This window comes from Antedon bifida, chromosome 8, assembly GCF_963402885.1.
Source record: "Antedon bifida chromosome 8, ecAntBifi1.1, whole genome shotgun sequence".
Taxonomy (NCBI): Eukaryota; Metazoa; Echinodermata; class Crinoidea; order Comatulida; family Antedonidae; genus Antedon; species Antedon bifida.
The window spans coordinates 13,585,950-13,606,694 of record NC_136233.1 but is presented as its reverse complement, the minus strand read 5'-3'; the positions used below and the strand labels follow the sequence as shown (position 1 = coordinate 13,606,694).

The 20,745-nt window shown below is 36.4% G+C and overlaps 1 protein-coding gene across 2 annotated transcripts in view; it reads left to right on the top strand.

The window, feature by feature from the left end:
* Positions 1-20,745, top strand: part of LOC144849945 (CMP-N-acetylneuraminate-beta-1,4-galactoside alpha-2,3-sialyltransferase-like) — a 125,040-nt gene that overhangs the window by 3,706 nt on the left and 100,589 nt on the right. The window contains exons 2-10 of one of the 2 annotated variants that reach the window (XR_013614019.1): positions 8,813-8,993; positions 9,337-9,402; positions 9,925-10,005; positions 10,649-10,743; positions 11,697-11,760; positions 12,240-12,335; positions 12,943-13,129; positions 13,614-13,757; positions 14,124-16,131. Coding sequence is in view for 1 of the 2 variants with exons in the window: in XM_078707082.1 (XP_078563208.1) it covers positions 8,857-8,992; positions 9,339-9,402; positions 9,925-10,005; positions 10,649-10,743; positions 11,697-11,760; positions 12,240-12,335; positions 12,943-13,129; positions 13,614-13,757; positions 14,124-14,372 (1,116 nt within the window). In the remaining variant the exon portion in view is untranslated. Of the gene's footprint in view, positions 1-8,812; positions 8,994-9,336; positions 9,403-9,924; positions 10,006-10,648; positions 10,744-11,696; positions 11,761-12,239; positions 12,336-12,942; positions 13,130-13,613; positions 13,758-14,123; positions 16,345-20,745 lie in introns of those variants that run through there. The other variant, XM_078707082.1, reaches the window with a different exon arrangement.

Here is a 20,745-nt window from a genome sequence, read left to right as displayed (position 1 = left end):
TTTCATGACGTTATTGCCGTGTTAACAAAGGTTGTTTGGGAGTGGTTACCTATATATGGTCTATAAATTGATTGAGTTGCAAATCTAGTATTGTACTGGTGAATTACATTTGCTCTACTAATACCATCATTCATAAACGTAGGGCTTAATCCATTAATAATACAATACATGTGACAAAGTTTTATCTGTTAACTCTTAAATCTACTGGGAGCCAATTCAGTTAGTTTAATTCATTAGCCCCAATGTGATCCCTTGGTTCAAGACCAAGAATGCATCTGACTGTCTTATTTTGTGCAGTTTGCAATTTAACTTTTAATGTTTTTTTTAATCCAGAGTACCACACGCTACAAGCATAATCGTAAAGGCATAACACCAAACTATTTGCTAGTAACTTAAGATCTCTGAAAGTTAAGTACTTTCTATTTCTATATAAAAATTTTACCCTTGAGTTTACTTTCTTTATAACTGATTTACCTATATAACCTCCAGTTAGATTGTTATCGAGTTCATGTCCTAGATAACTTACTGTCGGTTTGTTTGTGATTATATGATCATTACATGTAACTTTCAATTCTTGTTGATTTCTGAGTTTACGACTTTGTGATTTAGTCTATTATGCCAACCTGAAAAACATGAGAAAATAAACATCGGTTTACTTCGAAAGAATTGTAAATGTAGTTAATGGTAGTTGTTGCCAGGTGTGTACATATTAAGTAGGTTTCATTATTAACTCAAGATTCATACAATATATTATAAAAAAAACGTTTTTTGTACTATAGGCAATGATATCACCAATGACAATGACTTAAAATGTCGTTGGGTAAATTTCTGAACTTAAAAAACAAGTATTTAACAATGTTACATTGGAAATAAAGCAATTGACCAATAACATAGTTTTAAAGGAATAAATTAATTGTTGTTGGATTTTTTTTATAAATTAAAAAGGATGCATAAAACATCGTCTAATATTAAGGTCAGTTGCATAAATATGTCAGTTAAAAATACCTTCTGGAATGTTTTCATGTGTCAATGCAAATTCAAGGTTTATCGGATGGTTTGGTCACTGGCTTTCTCGGATCTTGTTGGCCGTCCTGACCAGGTTGTAGACTCTGGGTAGTGACGGCATCGGTGCATCTGTGACATTTTCGACGAGGACATCCTCCACAATTGTTGCAGCAGATCTGAAGACATTTGAAGCGGCTTGAAACTTTATACTTTTCACGACCTCCGTCACCACGTCTTCACCTGGTTTCCCTGGATAATTATGAAGTCATCGCAGCCCCTTTGTTTCACCGTCGCCCCGCATATTACCTTGCGGTTCCTGTGTCGATACAGAATCGGTTCTTCGCATAACATATGAAAAGCCGTTGCTATCTATAAGTTTTGGGCAGCCTCGCTGCGGGGATGAGGACTGTATTACTTTGAACATTATGTTGTCTGGCATGTCATCATCTGTTTCCTGATTCGCAACTGGATCATCCAACGATTCTTCGTGTATGCTTTCGGCTGAGTCGCTGTCATGGTCCTCATCAGCAAGTTGTTGTTGTTGGTCTACAAGGGAACGCAACGTAGCTCATAGCATGTATGGTTTCTGTTCCTTTATTGTGTCTGCATCCGGCCTCCAGGTACTGATACCTAGCTTTAAAGCTAGTAGTAGCAGTATTAGCGGTGATCAAAACACACTTGTACGTCTATCAGTAATCAAATCCAAAGAGACCGCTCCGCTCTTCCTGGACAGCTCATATGACCCTGTGTCACGCTGGGAGGGAGGGGCATTCACTACACTTCCCTCTGTTTTATAAGGGCTGAGTCCGGTGATCTAGTGTCACGTGCTGAAAGATTGAACAGAAATAAGCTTGGGTTAGAAACAACAAGTAAGTAAAGTAAATAATTCCCTTGCGAAAAAGAGTCTTATTTTATTTTTTAAAATTTTATTCAATTTTCAGGCACAAAAATACATGACAACAAGACAGCGGTGCAGCACCCTGAGGATTGCCATGAGTGCAAAGCACTATCGAGATGGCTCTCCATATACTGCACTTGAACATATAAGTAAACAATAAAAATACAAAGATATAAAAATTGCGAGGCATCAAATTGAACAATCATTAAATTTGAATCTAAAAAATATATATATATAAATATTATGTACAGATAAAAATGATTGTTTAAAGATAAAAAAATAAAAAGTTTAAAGTTGCCTGACATAAGACCGGAGAGCTGTCACAAATGTGTTAAAATAAATAAAGAATGTTCTCTAATATAATTAAGAATGTTCTCTAATATAATTAGGAATCTCTTGCCATACACGGGGAAAATTAGTGTACAATGAATTTAAAAGAATTAGTTCTGGCATATTTGTGTTTAAAAATAACTGATTCGGAATACCTTGGATTAAAATCAACAAAATCGTGAATATTAAGATCAATTCGACCATACAAACATTTCATAATAAAAAGTATACTGAGAAAACACACTCTCTGGTCCATAGATGGTAAATTTAAATGTTCGAGTCGTTGCTCGTAATCGCCCTTAGCACACAATTTTGTGATCCTTCGAAGAGGTTTATTTATGCTAGTAATATGTTGTTTTTGATGAGGCACCCAAACAGGGGCAGCATACTCAAGTATGGGCCTACATAAACCGTTAAAAAGCCTCATCAAAATTACAGGGTCGTTAAATATCACAAAACGCTTTATGAATCCGACAATTTGGAGAGATTTTGTGGTAATTGCGGACACATGCGTTGACCAAGAGAGATTGCTTTCAAAGTGAATACCAAGATATTTGTAAGAGGTAACTGCTTGAAGGTCATTAGTGTGAATATGATAACGAGCATGAATGGGATTACGTTTGCGAGTAATATGGAGAACTTTGCATTTTTTAGCATTAAGTCTCATGTTATTTTGACACCATTCATCGATGTTATCTAGATCTTTTTGAAGTAATATCGCATCATATTCACATCTAATTGGCCTAAACACCACCGTATCGTCGGCATATTGTCGAATTTGAGAGGTGATCGACATAGGGAGGTCAAAAACGAACGAGTTGAAAAGTAATGGGCCAAGCACCGACCCTTGAAACAACAGGTGTACGGTCAGATATCAGACCATTGAGGACAATCTGTTGGCAACGATCAGTAAGAAAGGAGCCCATCCATTTCAAAATTGGACCACATAGACCAAAATTGTGGAGCTTACCTAATAGTTTAGGGTGACTCGCACGGTCAAATGCTTTTTCCCAATCAAGGATGAAGCTTGTGTAACACAAGATCTTCCAGGATAGAACCCGTGCTGTACAGGACTAACAAACGCATTACATTGAAGATGAAATAAAAAATTATCAGCCACAATACGTTCTAGAACTTTACCAACAACTGAACAAAGTGATATTGGTCTATAATTACTTATATCATTTCTACTACCAGATTTAAAAATTGGCACAACATTGGCCAATTTCCATTCCTTCACCAGAATGCCTTGGTCAAGGGACATTTGAAAAATTTTAAGCAAAATTGGGGATATAACAGGTGCAGCCATACTCAACATCATAGGGGTAATCCCGTCGGGCCCAGGGGATTTATTAGTATCTAAAGATAACAGGGCACGGAAAATTTGATCCCTATTGATGACAATACTAGTTAAAGGTAAAACAATTTCACTGTGATTACAATAAGATGTTTCGTTTGTTACATTGAAATCATCATTATCTTCAGTAAAATTAGACTGAAAATATGTCGAAAATGCTTTAGTAGCATTTAAATCTGAATCTATGATATTGCCGTTTAAAGTATACTTTCTTTCTGTTGTCTAAAACAAATAAAAGATTTCTCTTGAGCTGCATGTTTGCTCGGGCCTCAGGACATCAGGAAGAGATTCCCAGCCGTTCTTCCGAGTCAAGTCTAGGACTTGTAAATGGGTAAATGGGTAAATGGACAACCAAAGTTAGGTTAGAGGGAAGACACTCCTGAACCTATCAGCCATCAGCACTGTTGATGAGAAGTTGATGCAAGATGATGCCGATGTTCCTTGGAAGGTGAGCCAACTGCAGAATGTTCAGGCAGTTCTGATAGCAGATCTGGTCCTTCCGGCTGCCTCTTAAATGCAGATAAAACGCCAGGTGGTCCCGGGCCGAAAATCAGGAAACAGCGCAGTATTTCCCGTGTTGCGCCGGAACTCACCAAGGTCTTCAGGCGGGAAAGCTGGCCTGACGTCACATCTTTCTTGGGGTGCACCCCGATCCCCACCTCAAATCCATCTTGCTGGAGGCGATGTAGCTCTTCTATCGATTTATAAGAGGGAGGATCGCAGAAAATGGTGACACTCCTGCTCACTTTTACTTCTTTGATCCTTGGACCGGCTGGCTTGGCTTGTAGCACGTCTCTGAGTGTTGCATGTTTGGATAACTTCAGATGGGAGTGCAGCCGATCGAGATGACCACCATTTGGTGAATTGGTCCACCATCATTAAAACATAAGCATTGCCCCAGCTGGTTCTAGGTAATGGCCCAAGGAAATCGATATGTACTCGCTCCATGTGTGCCCCTACATGAAATTCAGTCAAGGGGTAACGCCTTTTGCAACCTGTTTTCTTATTAGGGATGCACACTTCACAGGTTGATACATACCTTTCGATGTCAGTTCACTGGACATACCGTACCAGAAGAACTTTTCCTTCAGCCTGAATTTTTTTTCGGGTGACGCTTTGGTGTCCACCCTTTAGTTCGCACACCGAGTACCCCTAACAGCCATCGCTGCTTCCAGTTGAAACGCCATGACTATGCATCCCTCATTCTTCTAAATACATTCTACATACAAGATCGGTTAATCCATTCAGGGTCCAGGTTACCTCAAGATGGGCCCCAAACAAACCCCGCTGCCTAGTCTGGGTGTTGCATGTTTGGATAACTTCAGATGGGAGTGCAGCCGATCGAGATGAAAATGAGAGTCGTAGGATTGTCGTATGTCGTCTTCTTCACTCCCGGTTGTGAAGATGGAGACTGGTGTCTTCTCTTGGAAGGAGAGCGTGACGACGGCCGGGTGGCTGTTTTGGGTAGAGTGGCGGCTGGCTGGGCGAGTGTATTCTCAGCCTCTGCGACCAGTTGACTCATTTTAGTAAGGTCCATACGTTTGGCCATTGACACCAGACAGCGCCAGTGAAGCAAAGCCACCGGGTGGTTGATTGGCACAATACAAAACCCCTCCGATGGTTTACCCCCTAATGCTGCCTGGAGGGTGGTGTCGGGCCGGCCCAGAATCTCATTGGCCCATTTCTGGAGTGCGCGCAGTTTGGTCCTCGTTTTCCGTTTCATGGCCAACGGGTATTGGAAACAGGGTGGAGTGTGTTGGCCCCACACGTGCCTCCTGATGGTATGCACAAATTCTCGCCACATCCGGGAACTGGGCAATGCTTACTCTTCCTTGGTTGGCGGACAAATTCAGGTGAGATGGTCGGCTCTGGTTCTCGGGCTTGGTCAGGGGCCACCTCCATCTGGGCAGCAGCTTCAGTAGCTGCTGTGGTAGCTGCATGGGGCCTCAAGGAGTAACCTCTCTGCATTCTCTTGCTCCCGGCTGGACAAGGGCCAGTATTCTCCATCCACCTTTTGTTGTCGTAGCCTTATATCGGTGCTGCAGCCGTATATTGGTGCTCAGTCCTTGCATTTTGCGCATTTGTAAATGTACCGGTCGATGTTCAGGGCATCCAGCAATAATCACACTGAATCATAAATTATCCCACCCAGGGTTTCTGACAGGAACAGTAAAGTGTGTCCAGTGTGTCACCAGCGTCAAGTTATAGTTAATTAACCACCTGGGGAGCTGCCGGTTACGACAAGGCTTGAGTTTGTCATGGTTCAAGACCCTGTACTTTGTTTCTCAGCTTGATCTGTAGCAGTCCCGGGCTGAGTATTTCAATGATGATGCCTGGCCCCTTCCAGGGAGGACACAGCTTTTTGCACTCTCCCTTCGGCTGGCTATTGTCTAGCACATATACCTATAAATCCCCACGAGCATAGGGGCGGGTGAGAACACGGAGGTCGTAGTCCCTTTTCATGCGTCGTGGTATCTCTCTAAGCGTGGTCTTGGCGGTCTTGATGGCTTCTCGGATGGCCTGACCACTTAACTGCCCGTGTGGGGTGCCACCCACTGCAAACATCAGGTCAGTGGAAAGGTTGATTTTACGTCCAAGCATCAGAATGTTGGGGTGTGCCCAGTTGAGCAGTCGAGCGTTGCCCAGAGGGCTCCGGCTAGCTGCGGTAAGAGCACATCCCAGTATCTTTATTGCTTGCCTACGAAGCATCTTATGGCATCCATCAACGTCCAGTTGTACCGTTCCACCCGGCCATTAGCTGCTGGTCGATAGCTGGTAGTCCGGGTTTTGTGGATCTGCAAAACCTTACATAATGCATTAAACAATTCACTTTCGAAATTACTCCCTTCATCAGAGTGGAGCTGCAAAGGCATGCCGAAGCGGGAGAAATAGTCCCCTACCACTGCTCGTGCCATTACCGCCGCTATCGGGAGTGGGCTGGCTTCAACCCATTTGGTAAATTGGTCCACCCATCATAAAAGGTGAAGCTTTGGTGTCCAGCCGAGGGGAGGTTGTGGTGTAGTTGCAAAGTGACTGTCTGCAATTCCCTTTGTAGTACCAGAAGGCGTTCACCGAAATCTTCCTGCTTTAGGAATAAAATGCCATTGTCGAATGAGTGAAGGCGGTCTCGTGCTGGAAGGAACAGCTCGTTTGCCGGGGCCCATCCTTGCATTCTAACCACTGCAGCACAGGGCGAATATCAGCGTCCTTGTGTTGCTGGTTTTTTAGTTGCACACCGAGTACCCCTAACAGCCATCGCTGCTTCCAGTTGAACCGCTGTGACTATGCATCCCTCATCCTTCTAAATACAAAGATCGGTTAATCCATTCAGGGTCCAGGTTACCTCAAGATGGGCCCCAAACAAACCCTGCTGCCTAGTCTGGGAGATTGGAACGACGTCATCAACCTCCTCACGGAATCGTGCCCATTTTTCATGCGCCCTCGGCAGTAGGTGCAACCCCCACAGTGAGTGACGGCATAGCGCATTGGCAGTGGTATGAAACGTACCCATCGATGTTTAACCACTATCGTGTACTGGCTGACCTCCTCCATCGAACGAGCCAGTTGCACTTTGTGCCCTTTAAAATTCAGGAGCCACGTCAGGCTGCTGTGGTCAGTTCGTACATGGAAAGGATTACCCAGCAAGTAGTGATGTAATTGTAAGTCCCTGGTCTAAGCAATGGCCAGCAACTCCTTCCGCGTCGTACAGTAGTTACGTTGCTCGGTGGATGCTAGCTTAGTCGACTCACGTCCTCTGCCAGCTTGCACCTATAACAGCTCACCTCTGATGGCTTGAAACGGCATGTCTACATTAAGTATAAATTCATCCTCATAATAAAAGCATACTTTTACTGCATTGATTTTATGTACTGTACATGTATCTATATAGTGCCTTTTTAACTACTTTATTGAATTTTATTGTTTTATATTTTTACAAAAATGTATGTACAGTATAATATATATATATATATTTGTATAAGGTATTATATAACAGAATGAATACATGTGGGTGACCCCCACGAAAGAGAAAAAAAAAATTCATCAATGGTGTTCGGCAGCGTCAGAACAGGAAGTTTGACCAAGGCATTTTTTAGTGATTCAAAAGCGACTTGCTGGTCCTCCGCCACAAACTGAACGCCCCTCTCAGTCAGCTAATACAACGGCACTGCAAGGTCGACTCAGTAGTCGATAAACGCCCTGTGGTAGTTCGCCAAGCCAAGCGGTCCTAGGGGTTCAGGTTGTCGATTCCCCCTCAGAGAGACGGTGCTCGAGTCCATGGTTAAAAGCAGCTGTCCCCAGTCTACCAAGGCCTTGCCAGGAAATCTTGACTTAGTAACATGTCATCTTGAAACGGCGCTACATAGAAGAATTCAGTCTAGCCTAAAATGAATAGGTCCCACCTTCTAACCAGGCATTAATGTACCTCTACCTGCTAAGGTAAAGTTTAGCTTGGCCACAATAGGTGGTTTATAAACTAGACGCGAGTATACGTTATCTGAGATATTGTCCGGTCCGCAGCCATTTTTTCAGTCTCATCTGCTGTGACGTTTGCCTCCACTGGTTGGGTCCACTCCGCAGCACCTTGGCCCGGTTCCTGACATTCATAGCACACTTGGGGTGAGGCTGGATACCGTCTACCCGGCAATGGTGGTGCTGTAGGTGGTACTTGCAATGTAGCTAATTGGCTGTCGAATCTGGTCGCCAGCAGGCCGACATCGACCTTCAACTGGTCGGTGTCATTAGCTGGTTGATTTTGATGTCCAGTTGACCCACTTGACGTTCGACTGCCTCTGTTCGCCCTTCCTTGGGGTCGGCCACGATCTTTTTGATCCGTCCTATCAATCGGCCCAGGAGCGGCAGGCTTCTGAGTCCAACCCTTCCTGTACTACCTAGCTCAGTAATCAACTCCAAAGAGACCGCTCCAATCTTCGTGGACAGCTCACATGACCTTGTGTCATGCTGGGAGGCTCAACCATTATTCAGGAGGGCATTCACAAACTGTTTTGGCTAGACTAAAAGTTAGGCCTACAGACAGGCCTATTATATAGGCTACTTATTAGGCCTATGTAGTAGTATAAGCTATATATAGACTTATGTAGTATTATAGACCTAAGCTCGGAGTCATATCATTTGTCTAATTTAACAACTCCCTTGTTGCATTTTGTATTATTAGGGCCAAATACAAATTCAACATACTTTTTTGAATTGTACATTTTTTTTAGTACTGTGCAACTTTTTCCACCTTTTACTGGTCACACATGATGCGATGCTAGAGAAAAAAAGACTGTGTCGGTGTGCCGTACTCATAGGTTTTGTGTGCCTTGGTATCGTCGTGGTTACAAACATCTTCTTTATTCACCCTGAAGTTGGTATTAATTCATTACCAAAAAGTGAAGAACATGGTAGGTTTAAATTGAAGAAAGTAGAAACTACACTATGAAACTTTATGTGAAAAAAAAAAATGATGTGCCCAAATATGGACATTCTGATGTCATTTGGGCTTATCACACTTTTTTGTCAAACTAGTTTGATAGTGTAGACAGAGCTTTACACAATTTGTTGCTTCTTTTGGTGGTTCTAGAAATAAATAAATGAAACTTCTAGGTGGAACAAAAATATTATATGATTTAAACCCAGAAGGCAACCACACCTGGATATGGACAAATATAATGCTAGAACTTCAGTCTCATGAATTTTAAATGAACCTTAGCATTAGTTGTTACCAGTTGTTTTTTTTTTCTCCTGAAGAGCGAATATGGGAACAACGAGTAATTGAAAAAGAAGCACAAGTGAACCACCAAGATTTAATCAGGTACGAAAATGTACTCCACAACTTACGACCTATGCCCCCAAAATATTCAATAATAAAATACCCACAGACTTAATCAGGTACAAGCGTGCTCCACAACTTCTTGCATCCTAAAAACATTAATTAATTAATAAATTATCAAAAGTCTAAAAAATCCACAGAAATATGTACCTATTAAAGCCTATTTAACTAATTTTATTGATGTACAGTACCTTCATAACAGAGATTTCTATATAATTCTCCTGTTCTCCTTACAGTAAAGCTCTGTCTTGTCTACACTATCAAACTTTATATGACAACAAAATGTGATGTGCCCATATACAGTAAGACATGATGATGTCATATCACTACCATATTTGGGCATATCACTACCATATTTGGGCACATCACACTTGTTAAACTAGTTTGATAGTGTAGTCAGAGCTTAACTTTTTAAATGCAAAGTCGAGTCCACTGTTGCCTTGTGGGAAATATAGTGCAGCATATTTACATTTTTTTCTCTATATATTTTGTCAAATATTTCAGACAGGAATTGTTAGAACAAAGCTCAACATGTTCACCAAATAAAGCAAGAAATAGATTATTTAATCTTTTTGGAGATACAAAGTAAGCAACTTATTATTAATTATTACTTGGCAATATTTTATTTTGCCAAGTATAGTACTTTGTGTGTTTATCAGCACGATAGCATCTACAATTTTAAAGTAATTATTCTGAATTTTTCGGTGTATATAGGTATCTTATTCTTACAGAACATGCGGCTGCCTATTGATTTTCAGGAAAATTGATATATTGGTCACGGCACAAAAGCTTATTATATTAAAATCTGACTTACCTGTATCTTATACGAGATATAAAATCGCACGCCCTTTGCATTGTTTAACATGGACCCAAATATCAAGTAGTGTGCCCTCTCTCACCGAATATAGTTTTCTCTGATATATTTTGCCAAGTACTTCACTTAGTTTCTGAGTGCTTTCATTTCGTTTATTGTTTTCATGTATACTGTATATATGTAACGAGTATATTCCCTGGGACCTGAATACACAATTTGGTGAGAATTAGGTAGTGGGATTGTATTAATAATGAAGGACATTTTTCCACTAAATTAGTGGGTGGGATTATTTACTCAGACATGGGATTATACTCGTCATACAGTATACAGTGTTATTATTGTATAAATGTATTGCATTTTATACAATTTTTGGTACATCTGTATAATATAATATTTTTATTTTACTAATTACAGGTTTGATCTTTCAATGAAAATATTTTTAGATGAAAAATACAACGACACAGAAGAGAATGTAAGGTACCCACCACCTTTTGGTATGAAAGGAGCAGGTAAAGGCATTAATACTCTACCTTAAAGTTTAATCCATTTTCCATCTACACTAGCAAACCTTATGACGTGATTCGGGTTAGCGGCTTGTTTACAAAAGCGCCGTAAAGAAAGTTGATTTTTGAGTGAACAAAAAATAAAAATACAATTTCCTAATGATTTTCAATGGAAACGACTTAAATAATTGCAAAATACACATAATTGTGATATTTTTTTATGAACAATTAAGTTTGATATGTTGAGTTTGATATGTTAAAGATAAGTGTTTATAGTATCGTTTTTTATTGAAATTTTATAATGGATAGGTTAGGCCATTTTTTACATTCTGAACTTCAAGGCTAAATATCTCAAAAGTTTGGGTTGCAACTCTGCGCCGCTTTTGTGATGCCAGGCCTCATATGGACATGATGATGTCATATCACTACCTATACCATGTTTGTGTATATCACTACCATATTTGGGCATCACACTTTTTTGTCAAACTAGTTTGATATTGTTGACAGAGCTTAGGAAAGTTCCGAGATACAGCGTCATTTTTTATTTCATGTTACGACTATATCTTTGGAATTATTTTGTAGGTTAGAGTAGAAGCAATTTCACTGTCACTGTATTTAGGAATTTGGCTAGATACAGTACAGTACTACTCTTTCTGTTAAAAAGAGTAAAAAACCTAATCTAAAGCTCTGTCTACACTATCAAACTGATGTGAGACAACAAAATGTGATGTGACCATATATGATGATGTCATATCACTTACCATATTTGGGCACACAGTTTTTTTGTCAAACTAGTTTGATAGTGTAGACAGAGATTAACAGAGAACTGTAATTTGGTTGTTATTGTGCTTTTCTTCAAAGCCATAAAGTTAAATCCTGATAGTGTCAGGATTTTAAATGAGACATGAAATAAAAAGAAAAGTGACTAAACATTTAAAACAATTTTCTTTTCATTTTAGAAGCAAATTTGGATAAAGTATTCAAAATTATAACAGAGAGAGGTGTTCCATACAATATAGCAAAGTAAGTGGAACCCAGAATAATAAATACATTTATTTTGTGAACATACATTGTTTATTGCAGTGATTGCCTTACATCTACATTGAAATATATATCATAGTTATACATTGTTGCAGTAAAACTAATGTAGTTACCGCAGTAACTACTGTATGACATGATCCTAAATAAAATCCTTCTTTTCGTATTTATAATATGGCGTTTGATTATTTTTTTTAATATCACTGTTGATTGAACGAGTTGTACTGTGCATCAGTCTTGTGTCTAAATGAAGTTTATATATATCATGTACGCCTGTAACATCACCTATAAAAGAAAAAATAATATTTATATAATTCAACAAATTCAAATGTTGCATTAAAAGTGTTTTTTAATTATTTATTATTATTATTATTATTATTATTTGAGTGTACACATACTGTATGTAAATAAAATAAATTACGTAGATAAAATAGAATTTAATATTAATAAATATTTTCTTGCAGACAAACTTGCCGACGTTGTATAGTTGTAGGCAATGGAGGCATTCTTTCAAAAAGAAAATTAGGTCAAGTTATTGATAATTATGATGTTGTAATTAGGTAAGTGCAAATAACTAGATGTTTTACATTTTTGTTCTATGGAACTATTCAACGATATTCCTGTAATTAAATATAGTACAAACAAAAAATATATAAATTTCTCCTAATTTTTTCTAATAAATGAAACTGAACATTATTTTTTTATTTATTTATTTAAAAACATATTTATACGAGATAAAAACATATTAGGTATAGATATTGTACCTGTTACATATGGTCCAGTTTTGTTTAGAGCAATACAACCTGAGCTTGTCAGATAATATTTAAAGTCGGTAAAAACAATTCCCTCTACACCAGTTGCATAAGTGAATAGAGGTTACATACCTGTTATTCTCTGCGACTTCAACAATGACTCAACCACCTGACCTGAGTTTGATATTTTAATTTTATAACAATAGCTTGTCATCAGGGAACTATATTTCAATAGCGTGACAAAATACTAAAGCTCTGTCTACACTAACAATCTTTATGTGATGTGCCCATATTTGGACATGATGATGTCATATCACTACCATATTTAAGCATATCACTACCATATTTGGGCACATAACATTTTTTAACAAGTTTGAGAGTGTAGACAGACCTTAATTTTTTATTTTATTGCTAGAATGAATGATGCTCCTCTTGATAAATATAAAGTAGATGTAGGAGGTAAAACAACGTTTCGTTTTATGTATCCAGAGGGCGCTTATGTAGCACCAGGAAGTTATCACAAGAACTCAACTATAGTGTTTATGACTTTTAAGCCTTTGGATTTACAATGGCTTGAAACAATGCTAAACAAACAAAAATTAGTGAGTAATAACTCTTTTATATCTTTTTCTTTTCTTTATATTTTTATTTATTTTGTACTAAAGACAAAATAAATAATAATCAAAACAAAAATCATATTAGGGTTAACTTATAACCTTTATCATTCAATGATTATACTACATCTTAGAGTAAGTTGTTCCCTATAATGTATAAAAATCATATAGACGATCTAAAGCTAATTGAAATGCTTTTTTGGCCTAAATTAGTATGTATATCTCTCTAAAATTTTCGCCAGGAAATCAGAGTTCAATGTTTGTTATTGTTTGAAAAAATAGGTGGCACTATTGGATTTTATGTTCAGAATTACAGTAATGTTCTTTCTGTTTTGTACAAAAATAGTGAAATAAAGTGCTATTTAATGATTGTTAAATAGTGCATACTATTGCACACCATGTTACCCACAATCGTCCAATGAAATGACAGGAATTTATTTATGTGTTATATAATAACAAATATATATTTCAGAAATCAACTAAAGGATTTTGGAAGAAAATACCGATGTTGCTTCCGAAATCTGCAAGTCAAGTTAGAATTTTTAACCCATCCATTATTCAAGAATTAGCATTTGATATTCTAAAGCTTCCAATTAACAAAGGAATTATGAAAAAGGTATTTTGCTCTATTTGCTATTTTAAATTGTATTATAATTCTTCCAAACCTGAGTAATAACTATCACTATAAGGAGAGATGTTTTGAAACGGGTAATGGGTTTGGTAATGGGCAACTAACTAGGCAGGCTTATTACATAAAAAAGAGGCCTAGCTACCCGACCCAGTAGATATTCTACTTGTTGTTGGCTAGGTAATATAACATATATTGCCTACTATATCGGTAAAATATAAGATTTGACATCCCCTCGGGAAATGATATTATGCTCTCGAGAATTATATTTCCCTCAGGAAATATATATTCCCTCGAGCAAAATACCATGCAAGGCAATATCTGTGTAATATATAATCTTTTTTTTTCTGTTAGAATGTGCCAACAACTGGAGCTCTTGCCATAATGTTTTCACTTCGTTTCTGCGATGAGATCGCCCTCGCTGGTTTTGGTTACAATCTCAATGATCCTAATTCTAAACTGCATTATTATGATAACAACAAAATGAAGACAATCACAAAGTCCTGGACTCATAGCATAAGTGACGAACAAAAATTTCTTAGAGCATTGGCACAGTTTGGAGTTATACATGATATTACCGGCGGTTTGTTACAGAAGAAGTGATGGTTGTACTTGGCAATAATGTTACCTATCTTGTTTGCACATGAGGCTGTGTTTTTTTTCTTTTAGAAAGCACAAAAATATTTTTTAATTATAGTATTTAATACATATTTAAAGACCCATTCCCTACAAATTTTTACGTTTTGTAAAAATAATGCATATACATTACTTTAAAAACATTAAACAAGGTCATTCCTTAAATGTACGTTTTATGGTAAAATATGATAAAAAGAGAGAAACAATGCACTACCTAATGTCCTCTCTCGTGGACTGTCTTTAGGACTAGCCAGCTAGCTGGTAAACAGCAGTAACGTACGAACATCGTACGCTAGCTATAGGCCTAGCCTGACGTTGCTAGTTGCTAGGCCCGTTATTTACACCTATTCTGAACTGTGTATGTAGTAACAGTATATAGTGTATATATACACAAAATAGAGGGCACCCTAACATTTTATTTGCTTCAGGTCACAATGGCATAATCTTTTTTCTGTGCGCAATATTCTAACATATGACGTGCATGTGGTGTTTGCGCTGCGGATAACCTAACTCGTCCATAGTGACGAGTTCAAATCTAATTGTCTTTCTGTTTTTGCCAGAATCTGTTAATGGTAAGACTAACTTTGGTTATTATTAATAATATTAAGCTATTTATCTACTGTCTACCTAGAATCTTATAAGATCTATGGTCTCTGAAATCTGAAAATTATCCAAATTAATACAGATTTATTACAGATTATAAAATGTCAACAAACTTACAAACAAATTTGCATCAACTGTTATTGACAGTATTGAACATTTATTTGTAATCCATCTCATTTTATTCAGTTTTTATTAACTCTAATTAAACAAAATAGAATATAGTATTTTATTAACATTATATAAACTAGATGGTACGCTCGCTTCCCTCACGTACCATCTAGGTCGTGTCCACAGATGGTTCTCGAATACACAGTAATTTCAGCGTAAAAAAACTGGCGATTTCAAATGTACGTACCGCAGGACTATAAATACATTGTCGTTTTCAGAAACGAATAAATGGACACGATTATTAATGTAGTCAACTAAAATTAGCACCCTGGGAATTAGGCCTACTTTCGAAGGAGAAACTTTTTTATTTGAACTCATTTAAGCAAACCCAATTTGTGTTTTGTATATAACATTAGAGTTGAGGGATGGGAAGGAGGATGGGAAGAACAATTTTTAAATATATTCTTTATCCACTCATTTTATTTGTATATTATGTGTTTATATATCCAGCAGTAGAGCCTACCCACAGTCACAGTAATAAATGTTCTTTATATAATATGTGTTTATATATCTAACAGTAACCACATTCACAGTAAGAAAATTTCGATTCAAATGGCGACTAAAAATGGTTAATACGTATTTGCAATATTGGCAAAGTATTGCAATACTATCAGTTGTAAGTTTATTCTCAAAGGGTCCATAAATTTATATTAAATCTATCAAAATAGTATTTTAAAATAAAATTGGACTGTCTTCAACATTGTGATATTGTACTCGAGCTGTTCAACCGGTTTTCATCCATTAAAAGCAATTATCGTAGGAGGAGATAGGAAAATGCGAAGCATCCTCGCATTATTGTGTGCAGGTATTTTTCAAGAGGACATACATTAGACAGTGTATATCACGATCGGAAAACACCCCTATTTGGGGCAAATCGTTGAACCTAAATTCGTTTTAATTGTCAATAACTAATTATCTAACTCAATTTAATTAGTAAACAGGGTTACATCACGTGGTTAAAATCAGTACCGAGATTCTAACCAACTTTATATACCATCGAGTAAACATTCTAGAAATAACGCGCGATTTACCGAATTTTACCCTTACGTAAATTTATATATAGATTATGACATAAATATATGTTTTTTTTGTAAATATTTTTGAAATGCACTTTTTTTTAAATAAAAAGGTTGTGTAATTCCATCTGTGCGCTAATATTGCATTTTACTTCAGCACTAGTACAAGAATTTAAAAAAGAAAGACAAAATTACAAACGTCTAGACTTATTATGCAATAATATTGCTTTATGTATCTAGTCCGTTTTATCATTACTATAGTACAGGTATTGAAAAATTGCCAATTATCTATTGTTTAAAAAAGTTGTTGAGGTAACGCATTATGTGATCTGTGCATGCTATATGTCAAAAAATAAAAGGGTCGAAATTAATTTGGCCATTTTTCGAAAAATGTTCATGAACATGTACAGGATATACGAGAATTTGTTGTTATTGGCGGCCATTTTAAAAAATGGCTACCAAACAAATGTCTCTAGGAGTTGAGTTGGAACTAATTGATATATGTTAGTATACATGTTTCTGAACACTACAAAAGCTATTTGTAAGCAATTTTCCCTAGATTTGTGAAAAATGTGCTAACAAGCCCTAACTATTGCAATTGAGGTAACATGCGCATATTTTTAGAAAAATGCCTAAAATATCGACTTTTAAAAATATGTTGAGGTAACATGCGCAGACCACAGTACACTACTACAACACGTACAGAGATTTCTTTCAACAAGGCCAACAGCCATAAGTCGCGTGCTAAAACGCATAGTGATACCGGACCGACAGACAGACCGACATAGTAAACTATAGAGTCGCGTCCACGCGACTAAAAATTGACAAATTTTGACCTTTCCATTTTTCGATATAAACTGGTTACTGTTGTCCAAATTTTCGAAAAATGGCCAATTTTCGACCCTTTTATTTTTTTGACATAAATGGTTACTATAGCATAATAAACATGCGCAGAGTCGAATAATGGGTTCTGCGCATGTCAATTGTGCTATAGTAACCAGTTTTATCGAAAAATAAAAAGGTCGAAAATTGGTCATTTTTTGAAAAAATCCCTGTACTATAGTAAGGGAAATTTTCGAAAAATTGCCAATTTTCAACCCTTTTATTTTTTGACATAAATGGTTACTATAGCATAATAGTACAGGGAAATTTTCGAAAAATGGCCAATTTTCGACCCTTTTATTTTTTGACATAAATGGTTACTATAGCATAATAAACATGCGCAGAGTCGAATAATCGGTTCTGCGCATGTCAATTGTGCTATAGTAACCAGTTTTATCGAAAAATAAAAAGGTCGAAAATTGGTCATTTTTTGAAAAAATCCCTGTACTATAGTAAGGGAAATTTTCGAAAAATGGCTGATTTTCGACCCTTTTATTTTTTGACATAAATGGTTACTATAGCATAATAAACATGCGCAGAGTCGAATAATCGGTTCTGCGCATGTCAATTGTGCTATAGTAACCAGTTTTATCGAAAAATAAAAAGGTCGAAAATTTGTCATTTTTTGACAAAATCCCTGTACTATAGTACAGGGAAATTTTCGAAAAATGGCCAATTTTCGACCCTTTTATTTTTTTGACATAAATGGTTACTATAGCATAATAAACATGCGCAGAGTCGAATAATGGGTTCTGCGCATGTCAATTGTGCTATAGTAACCAGTTTTATCGAAAAATAAAAAGGTCGAAAATTGGTCATTTTTTGAAAAAATCCCTGTACTATAGTACAGGGAAATTTTCGAAAAATGGCCAATTTTCGACCCTTTTATTTTTTGACATAAATGGTTACTATAGCATAATAAACATGCGCAGAGTCGAATAATCGGTTCTGCGCATGTCAATTGTGCTATAGTAACCAGTTTTATCGAAAAATAAAAAGGTCGAAAATTGGTCATTTTTTGAAAAAATCCCTGTACTATAGTAAGGGAAATTTTCGAAAAATGGCAAATTTCGACCCTTTTATTTTTTTGACATAAATGGTTACTATAGCATAATAAACATGCGCAGAGTCGAATAATGGTTTCTGCGCATGTCAATTGTGCTATAGTAACCAGTTTTATCGAAAAATAAAAAGGTCGAAAATTGGTCATTTTTTTAAAAAAATCCCTGTACTATAGTAAGGGAAATTTTCGAAAAATGGCCAATAGTAACCAGTTTTATCGAAAAATAAAAAGGTCGAAAATTGGTCATTTTTTGAAAAAATCCCTGTACTATAGTAAGGGAAATTTTCGAAAAATGGCCAATTTCGACCCTTTTATTTTTTTGACATAAATGGTTACTATAGCATAATAAACATGTGCAGAGTCGAATAATGGTTTCTGCGCATGTCAATTGTGCTATAGTAACCAGTTTTATCGAAAAATAAAAAGGTCGAAAATTGGTCATTTTTTGAAAAAAATCCCTGTACTATAGTAAGGGAAATTTTCGAAAAATGGCCAATTTTCGACCCTTTTATTTTTTTGACATAAATGGTTACTATAGCATAATAAACATGCGCAGAGTCGAATAATGGGTTCTGCGCATGTCAATTGTGCTATAGTAACCAGTTTTATCGAAAAATAAAAAGGTCGAAAATTGGTCATTTTTTGAAAAAATCCCTGTACTATAGTACAGGGAAATTTTCGAAAAATGGCCAATTTTCGACCCTTTTATTTTTTGACATAAATGGTTACTATAGCATAATAAACATGCGCAGAGTCGAATAATCGGTTCTGCGCATGTCAATTGTGCTATAGTAACCAGTTTTATCGAAAAATAAAAAGGTCGAAAATTGGTCATTTTTTGAAAAAATCCCTGTACTATAGTAAGGGAAATTTTCGAAAAATGGCTGATTTTCGACCCTTTTATTTTTTGACATAAATGGTTACTATAGCATAATAAACATGCGCAGAGTCGAATAATCGGTTCTGCGCATGTCAATTGTGCTATAGTAACCAGTTTTATCGAAAAATAAAAAGGTCGAAAATTTGTCATTTTTTGACAAAATCCCTGTACTATAGTACAGGGAAATTTTCGAAAAATGGCCAATTTTCGACCCTTTTATTTTTTGACATAAATGGTTACTATAGCATAATAAACATGCACATAGTCGAATAATCGGTTCTGCGCATGTCAATTGTGCTATAGTAACCAGTTTTATCGAAAAATAAAAAGGTCGAAAATTGGTCATTTTTTGAAAAAAATCCCTGTACTATAGTAAGGGAAATTTTCGAAAAATGGCTAATTTTCGACCCTTTTATTTTTTTTGACATAAATGGTTACTATAGCATAATAAACATGCGCAGAGTCGAATAATGGGTTCTGTGCATGTCAATTGTGCTATAGTAACCAGTTTTATCGAAAAATAAAAAGGTCGAAAATTTGTCATTTTTTGAAAAAATCCCTGTACTATAGCAAGGGAAATTTTCGAAAAATGGCCAATTTTCGACCCTTTTATTTTTTTGACATAAATGGTTACTATAGCATAATAAACATGAGCAGAGTCGAATAATGGGTTCTGCGCATGTCAATTGTGCTATAGTAACCAGTTTTATCGAAAAATAAAAAGGTCGAAAATTGGTCATTTTTTAAAAAAATCCATGTACTATAGTACAGGGAAATTTTCGAAAAATGGCCAATTTTCGACCCTTTTATTTTTTGACATAAATGGTTACTATAGCATAATAAACATGCGCAGAGTCGAATAATCGGTTCTGCGCATGTCAATTGTGCTATAGTAACCAGTTTTATCGAAAAATAAAAAGGTCGAAAATTGGTCATTTTTTGACAAAATCCCTGTACTATAGTAAGGGAAATTTTCGAAAAATGGCTAATTTTCGACCCTTTTATTTTTTTTGACATAAATGGTTACTATAGCATAATAAACATGCGCAGAGTCGAATAATGGGTTCTGCGCATGTCAATTGTGCTATAGTAACCAGTTTTATCGAAAAATAAAAAGGTCGAAAATTGGTCATTTTTTGAAAAAATCCCTGTACTATAGTAAAGGAAATTTTTGAAAAATGGCCAATTTTCGACCCTTTTATTTTTTTGACATAAATGGTTACTATAGCATAATAAACATGCGCAGAGTCGAATAATGGGTTCTGCGCATGTCAATTGTGCTATAGTAACCAGTTTTATCGAAAAATAAAAAGGTCGAAAATTGGTCATTTTTTGAAAAAATCCCTGTACTATAGTACAGGGAAAATTTCGAAAAATGGCCAATTTTCGACCCTTTTATTTTTTGACATAAATGGTTACTATAGCACAATTGACATGTGCAGAGTCGAATAATGGGTTCTGCGCATGTCAATTGTGCTATAGTAACCAGTTTTATCGAAAAATAAAAAGGTCGAAAATTGGTCATTTTTTGAAAAAATCCATGTACTATAGTAAGGGAAATTTTCGAAAAATGGCCAATTTTCGACCCTTTTATTTTTTTGACATAAATGGTCACTATAGCATAATAAACATGCGCAGAGTCGAATAATGGGTTCTGCGCATGTCAATTGTGCTATAGTAACCAGTTTTATTGAAAAATAAAAAGGTCGAAAATTGGTCATTTTTTGA